Source organism: Haliotis rufescens, unplaced genomic scaffold (assembly GCF_023055435.1).
Source record: "Haliotis rufescens isolate VD_foot unplaced genomic scaffold, xgHalRufe1.0.p SCAF_18, whole genome shotgun sequence".
In the NCBI taxonomy this organism is placed as follows: domain Eukaryota; kingdom Metazoa; phylum Mollusca; class Gastropoda; order Lepetellida; family Haliotidae; genus Haliotis; species Haliotis rufescens.
Window position 1 is genome coordinate 2,026,871 of NW_025963868.1, and position 7,936 is coordinate 2,034,806.

At 42.4% G+C, this 7,936-nt stretch overlaps 1 protein-coding gene across 1 annotated transcript; it reads left to right on the plus strand.

The window, feature by feature from the left end:
* The first annotated feature begins 1,360 nt into the window (after positions 1-1,360).
* On the plus strand, positions 1,361-1,714 carry LOC125381576 (integrin-linked protein kinase-like). Its single transcript, XM_048398632.1, has one exon. The coding sequence runs from the start codon at positions 1,361-1,363 to the stop codon at positions 1,712-1,714; it is 354 nt and encodes a 117-aa protein (XP_048254589.1).
* Positions 1,715-7,936: the final 6,222 nt, after the last annotated feature.

Consider the following 7,936-nt stretch of genomic DNA (forward strand, 5'->3'; position numbering starts at 1 on the left):
GATTTGTATGTGGAATGGCTATCTTTCAATACTAATAACGCAAGTAAAGAAAATTAATTCTGTAAAATTACTGAGGTGAACGAAATTGATTTATTATGCGATATTGCCTTGTTTTCGGAAATGACAGGAATCTAGCAACAATGAAAACAATGTCGTACCCTGCTCAGATGTGGCCGCTGACACAGAGCAAACGCGACTGCTCCTGATCAATCCCAAACTAAAACTCGATTCAGTATCGTATCGGGAAAAAATCTAAGATTTTGAGAAACCATAATACATAAACATAAATTTTTAAAAACAAAACAAAAAACCTTGCCTACCTGTTTTACTGATTGGTCATCGCGGACAGTAATGTCATGGCAGTGCGATAAATGGGTTTCCTTGTACTAAGCTGTTTCAAAATAATGTTGCAAGTTTGGGTGCACATGTTAAGAGAATCCCCTTGGAAAAGGTAGTTCCGATCGCGAGTCGCACGTTTTTCTGGAGTTATCAAAGTATAACGCTCAATCTTGATTCCACATCAGCCAAACGGAATCGCGGAAAATATTAACCACACATTCTGTAATATACGAGGGGCTTTCAACAAGTTTTGCAACTTCAACATTAGACCAAGTCGCAGAATATCTTTTGCACTTTTATTTTTCAACATAATCTCCATTCACCTCTATACACTTATTCCATTTGTCCTTCAAGCTTTTAATACCACTTTTATAGCAATCCGCAGATTGGCCCTCTAACCACGCCTCTATGGCAGCCTTTATGTCCTCGTCATCCTGGAAGCGATTTCATTTGCCGGAACAGGAAATAGTCAGTGGGGGCTAAGTCTGGGCTGTAGGGTGGGTGATTTAACTGTTCGAATCCACATTCACATATTTCACATACGGATTTCTTTTGCTTTGCATCTCTCCTTGGTAAGGAACTTAATTACAGCGCGTTGTTCATGTTTGAGAGAATCCATGACTGTGACCACCCTTAGGTGAATGAAGCCATCACATCTAACTTATTGTTGTGTCTGGAACTTGTTATGACACGTGTCAACCTGATGTTATGACTGTGTCACACCTGCCACAAGTTGACATTGTTTGTGTAAACACAAATGCCCAAGATGCAAAACTTATTGAACTCCCCTCGTATTTCAGTACAGCTATCCTTAGGTAGGAGACAGACACACGATGCGTCACAGGAGAGAACGTTTCATGCAGCCTGCAGGGAGGGTAAGCTGGACCAAGTAAAACGCATCTTGTCTGACGGTCGAGTACACGTCAACAATAGAGGACAGTACAGAAGAACGGCATTGATTGAGACAGCCATGAGAGGACATAAGCATGTGTTTGACTATCTTATAAGTAAAGGGGCCGATATGACTTTGTATGCTGATCATCGTGACAATGTCCTGAAAGCGGCCTGTTTTGGAGGAAACGTGGAAATAGTCAAGTATGTTCTCTCACAGAACGTTCTTGGCATCAACAGCAGAGGGGCGTACAGGCAGACACCCCTGATGGAAGCAGCTTCACGGGGACATCATGACGTGTTTGACGTACTGATAGAAGCTAAAGCTGACGTGCCACTGGTTGATGAGCACGGTAACAACATCCTTCATCTGGCCTGTTTGTATGGACAGGAGGAGATGGTGAAGTATCTCCTGTCCAAGGACTATGCGGACATTGACACCAAGAACAGTCGTGGGAAAACAGCAGCTACGATAGCAAAATAAGAAGGACACAAGGCCGTGTATGACCTGTTCAAGTCCAAAAGCAGTGAACAGGACTAATGTTGGTAATTCACAAGCTATGTATGTCATTGCACCAGCTCCAGTCTTTACAATTCCCTGATTTGACTTACCATCTGTGCCGTGTTTGTTCTGGTGAACAATTGACTTGCCTTTGCATGGGTAGCCCATGTCTGGTGTCCCCGCCGTGATACTGCCTGAATATAGCTATAGGCGGCGTAAAACAATACTCGTTCACTGACAAGATAGTAATATAAATAATTTAAGCAATTTTAGAGTTATGTGTCCGAGGTTTCATCAATGTAAGATGTAGTCCGAATATATTATTTTGAAGGTATTTCAAGACTCAGGTAGTATTTATTTACCTTGATAATGATAATCAGAATGAGGATGGCATACCAGGCTACCCATGTAGTCCCCGCATTGACTCTCCCAACAAGTGAATGGGTGTGTCAGTATGGTTTTACGCCGCTCTTATCAATAGTCCAGCAATTACAGGGCAGGGAACACCAGGCAGGGGCTTCACAAAATTGTACCCATGTCGGGAATCGAACCTGGGTCTTAGGCGTGACGAGCGAACGCTTTCACCATTAAGCTAGCCAACCACCCACACCTTACTTGAAATGAACAGCTACAATAAATCAATATTGCGGGGGTCTTTATGAATGAACAAGACATTTTAATTCCCCATGTTGAAACTTTATCTAATGTTTTACTTGAAAGGTCCTACTTTTCTTGATGGTACCGACGCACAACTGAATTATACATACAGAGGGATATTTATAACAAACATTCTGCAAAGGGTTTAGTTTTACAAAGTATATATTTTTCAATCCAAAAAAGCGATGGAACATATATGCAATGTTTTATAGCTATTTCTAAAGCTTTTGATTTCATTAACAGGATCAACTTATGGAATATTCAAATAACCAGAAAAGTTGATAGTACAAAACTATTTAATGTGTTTTTAATTGTGTGACATTTCACCTTGAAGTTGTAAGTTATGGCTTCATTTTACAAATGTATTTTTTCTGAGACTACAACAATGTCTTGACGTGAAGAAGTTTGTTCCAAATTTGACGCATCGGTGACAAAACTCATGTCCGATGCAATTCCCTCTTTTGACTTGTATCAAATATTCCTGTGTTTGTTTCAGGTGAACAATTGACTTGCCTTTGCATGTGTTTGTGACGGGGGGCACCGGTGGGGCAGGGTACGCGAACACCTTTTATCATAACTATTTGATAGTGATTCATAAACACGTGCTCATGAATCGACTCCGCATTCAGCAGAGATTTATACTGAGTGTGAAAACTGTTTGTCGCTTTTATTTCTTAACAATAAAGAACATAACTTATCTTTCAATTCAGACAATACTAAGATCATTACTTGCAAGAGTGTCGAAATAAGACAAATGGGCCTATGATGGTATACAGTTGTTATACAGTATACAGATAAGTCATCTTACTAGTTTTTAGGTGTTACAATTTTAAGATCTTTGGCACATAGAAAACGTTTCGTAATATGAGTATGCATGCTAATCATGTTTATGTTTGGTTTTATGAAACATTTGGCTAAATATACATCCATTCGAATTAAATAATTCTTTATTATATTTGACTCAAATTTGCATGCAATATTGTTAGAGTGGGACTAATGAGAGCCTGAGTTGTACAAATGGCGGCCGGTGATAACAACCTCACTCTGCTTCTTCAACTCAGCAGCCTTCTCTGTTTTTCAAGGTAAGACACAATTGACTTTAAATATTAACGTATTCTGTTAGCTACGATCTTAATACGTTAGGTGTAGGTTAGATCTATTTCGACTGTATCGTAGCGTTGTGAAAATTATCATTGACTTAATGTCTAGACAATTCTGCCTCTCACGAACGTATATTTTTATATATTAGTATACTAGTTGCACGGTAACATCCAAATATGAGTATGTGAACCAATGCCAATAACAAGTAAGTTCCTACATTCAGTGACACATACTCAAAACAAGGTGAGGTGAGGTGAAATGGGGTTTAACGTCGCGTCCAAGATCATTGCACTTATATAGCGACGTGCATGTACGTGTGTGTGTTTGTGTGGCTGCTTGTACTAGTCCGGACTGATGCCGATTTATAGTGCTAGCTCACTGAGATACCATGCCGCAGTTTAACATGAATACCCCACTCAGACACAATATACTGGCTCCGAGCCGACCAGTCCTTGTTTTAGCCGAGCGCCAGGCAGGGTAACAACAAGTACCATCTTTTAACGTCTTTTGGTATGACGCGGTCGGGGATCGAGCCCCGAACCTTCCGCTCTCCAAGCGGACGCTCTACCACTAGACCACGGAGGCGGTCACATACTCATAACAATGGTTTGCCTGCAACTTGGTATCAATGAAACATGACTCGGCTCCATCCTCGTATTATATTGACGGTGACAAAACAGTGTACTGTTGCGGCGACATGTTTTCTCGTTATGAATGACTTTCAAATAACCATCCGTTAAACACTAAAATACAATGTATTGTACACCTATATAGTCAATTCATTATTTGTTGTATACTGATAATATTATGATCGTACGTGTTGTACACGTGTCGAATGATTCTCACTATAATATGTATATGATCATATGATTATGACTCCGCCCCCGTACACGTGTTGCACACGTATCATATCATATCATATCATATCATATCATATCATATCATATCATATCATATCATTTTTGCCAAAGTTTCAAAAATTTAACATTACCTTACATTACGGAAAAATGAAATTTGATGATAAAAAAACAAAGCAGATGACAATAAAACCGATCGCCCAAACGCATCACGGCAACGGCCATGGTGACCCGATGCACGTGAGTTCCTTGCAAATTGAAATGCACATGCGCTCCCCCATTTCTTGCCCTATAATAATCCACCAGATCGAATAACATTCATTCGTTGTTGAATTGCTACCAATTGCCAAGATTGCCAAGAAATCAGCATCGTGGTGTGGGGTTGAATTGGTCTTGCACAGAGGGCCGGCCACGTGGTCTTCCAGAACATCGGTGCAGGGAGAGTTTTTTTGTTGTTGCGAAAAATCTATTTTCCCCAGCTGTATCTAACAAACTATTTATTTACTAAGCACAATCAAACAATATCTTCATTGCCAATATTAACACACAATTTTGACGTTTGGGTATTTTCTACATAACCAACTGTTAACTTTGTCACCACTGCCATCGAACTATTCATTCTGGGCATATTTCTGAACAAACTACGTGTATTCATTTAACCCCCACCTCCTGTACCTAGAAACCTACAAAATGGATGCTCCTTTAGCGGTGTTGACTTCTTCAGATGACCGATTAAATGATATGATAACTCTGTGATTTGTGTCAGAATCAGAGGTTTTATGACTAAGAATCAGAGATTTCATCACCCAGAATCAGAGAATTTATCACTCAGAATCGGAGGTTTTATGACCAAGAATCAGAGGTTTTATCACCCAGAATCGGAGGTTTTATCACTCGGAATCGGAGCTTTTATCACCTAGAATAGGAGGTTTTATCACTCAGAATAGGAGGTTTTAGTACTCAGAATCGGAGGTTTTATCACTCAGAATCAGAGGTTTTTTCACCCAGAATCAGAGGTTTTATCACTCAGAATCGGAGGCTTTAGCACTCAGAATCGGAGGTTTTACCACTCAGAATCAGAGGTTTCATCACCCAAAATCAGAGGTTTTATCACTCAGAATCAGAGGTTTTATCACCTAGAATCAGAGGTTTTATCTCCCAGAATCGGAGGTGTTATCACCCAGAATTACCATTAATCATGGAGGACCAGATCGAACTACTCAGGGTGTCTGCAGTCACTGTCAGTACAGGTGACCCGTGAAGATCCGGGTAGAGAATAGGTCTTCAGCAGCCCATGCTTGTCTTAAAATGCGACTATGCCTGTCGTAAGAGGCGACTAACGGGATCGGTCGGTTAGGCTCGCTGACTTGATATCCCAATTGCGTGGATTGATGCTCATGATGTCAATCAGTGGATTGTGTGGTCCAGATTCGATTATTTACAGAACGTCGGCATATACTTGGAATGTTCCTGAGTGCAGTGTGAAACAACTAACACATAAACAAACAAACAAACCTGAATATGAAACAATGGTACATTATGATGCATGCGATGACGCTGTTCATCAATGTTTTGCTCTTTAGGACATACACAAAAGAAACGTTGGTCGACATCTCGGTTTAATATTCTAAAAGTTCTGATCGAATTCCGAAATGAAACTGTCGAATAACGCAATGCCCTTTCTCTGTGGCCGACATCACGCCTACCATCACACACTATCTTTACAACCGTCAACCATTTGATTCGTACCGGGTTTGAGCATGACCTTGACCTTGGCACTCAGAACCATCTCGAGGTCGTCTTGTAACTGGTGCACACCATGGTCACAACATGAAAGATAGCACTATTTCACAACGATTACAGCGAGTTCTCGAAAAAAACGTGTTAAATCCCACATGACATGACTAGTTAAGCAGTCCAGCTTTTTCTCTCGTGGAGACCCTCCAGGTGATTCAAGTCTATCTGGACGGGCGTCAGGGCAATAGCACAGATATGTCAGTATTTAGTGTGTGTGTGTGTGTGTGTGTGTGTGTGTGTGTGTGTGTGTGTGTGTGTGTGTGTGTGTGTGTGTGTGTGTGTGTGTGTGTGTGTGTGTGTGTGTGTGTGTGTGTGTGTGTGTGTGTGTGTGTGTGTGTGTGTGTGTGTGTGTGTGTGTGTGTTGGGGATGGGGGTAGAACGCGTCCGTTCATTGGGTGCATTTGTGTGTGTTTGTGTATGTAAGTGTGTGCGTGTTTGTGCGTGTGTGAGAGCTTGTCTGTGTGCGCGCGCGCGTGCGTGCGTGCGTGCGTGCGTGCGTGCGTGCGTGTGTGTTTGTGCACGTGTAGGCTTTGAAAATAACTTTTTCGTAGGCTTGGGGGTAGTCTGTTCAATTTTGTATTCATGGGATGGTCACTGGTGCCGTCCATTGTATACCAGGTATAGCAGGTCAGGAACCGTGAAGCAAACGACGTCTCTCCAATGAAGGTCCCTCCAATAAGCGTGGATGACAGAAGAATCCAATATCCGGCGCAGCTGACGTTCAACCTACAACAGTTACTGAACTGAATTACAGTTGCTACATCAGGACCGTGTACGTATCGTGAGCTCAGATTCGGCATTAGTCTCAGGGTCACAACTGCTAATGTGGGTCACTGTGTCGGGGCTTTGAAGATAAGAGGTTTCACCACAAAATGATGGCATCAGTTTGAAATAAATTATTAAAAATGCTAGAATAAAATATCTATCGTCGGTTTTAGGGTGTAACCAGGGTGAGATCGCTGGTTTCAGTATGTGACCTGGGTGAGATCGCTGTTTTCAGTGTGTGGCCAGGGTAAGATCGCTGGTTTCAGTGTGTGGCCAGGGTAAGATCGCTGGTTTCAGTGTGTAGCCTGGGTGAGATCGCTTGTTTCAGTGTGTGATCTGGGTGAGATCTCTGGTTTCAGTGTGTGATCTTTGTGAGATCGCTGGTTTTAGTGTGTGACCTGGGTGAGATCGCTGGTTTCAGTGTGTGGCCAGGGTAAGATCGCTGGTTTGAGTGTGTGGCCAGGGTAAGATCGCTGGTTTGAGTGTGTGACCTGGGCGAGATCTCTGGTTTCAGCGTGTGACCTGGGTGTGATCTCTGGTTTCAGTGTGTGATCTGGATGAGATCGCTTATTTCAGTGTCTGGCCTGGGTGAGATCGCTGGTTTCAGTGTGATCTGGGTGAGATCGCTTGTTTAAGGGTGTGGCCTGGGTGAGATCGCTGATTTCAGTGTGTGATCTGGGTGAGATCTCTGGTTTGAGTGTGTGGGCAGGGTAAGATCGCTGGTTTCAGTGTGTGACCTGGGTGTGATCTCTGGTTTCAGTGTGTGATCTGGATGAGATCGCTGATTTAAGTGTGTGATCTGGATCAGATCGCTTGTTTCAGTGTGTGATCTGGATGAGATCGCTGGTTTCAGTGTGTAGCCTGGGTGTGATCGCTGGTTTCAGTGTGTAGCCTGGGTGAGATCGCTTGTTTCAGTGTGTGATCTGGGTGAGATCGCTTGTTTCAGTGTGTGGCCTGGTTGAGATGGCTGGTTTCAGTGTGTGATCTAGGTGAGATCGCTGGTTTCAGTGTGTGATCTGGGTGAGAT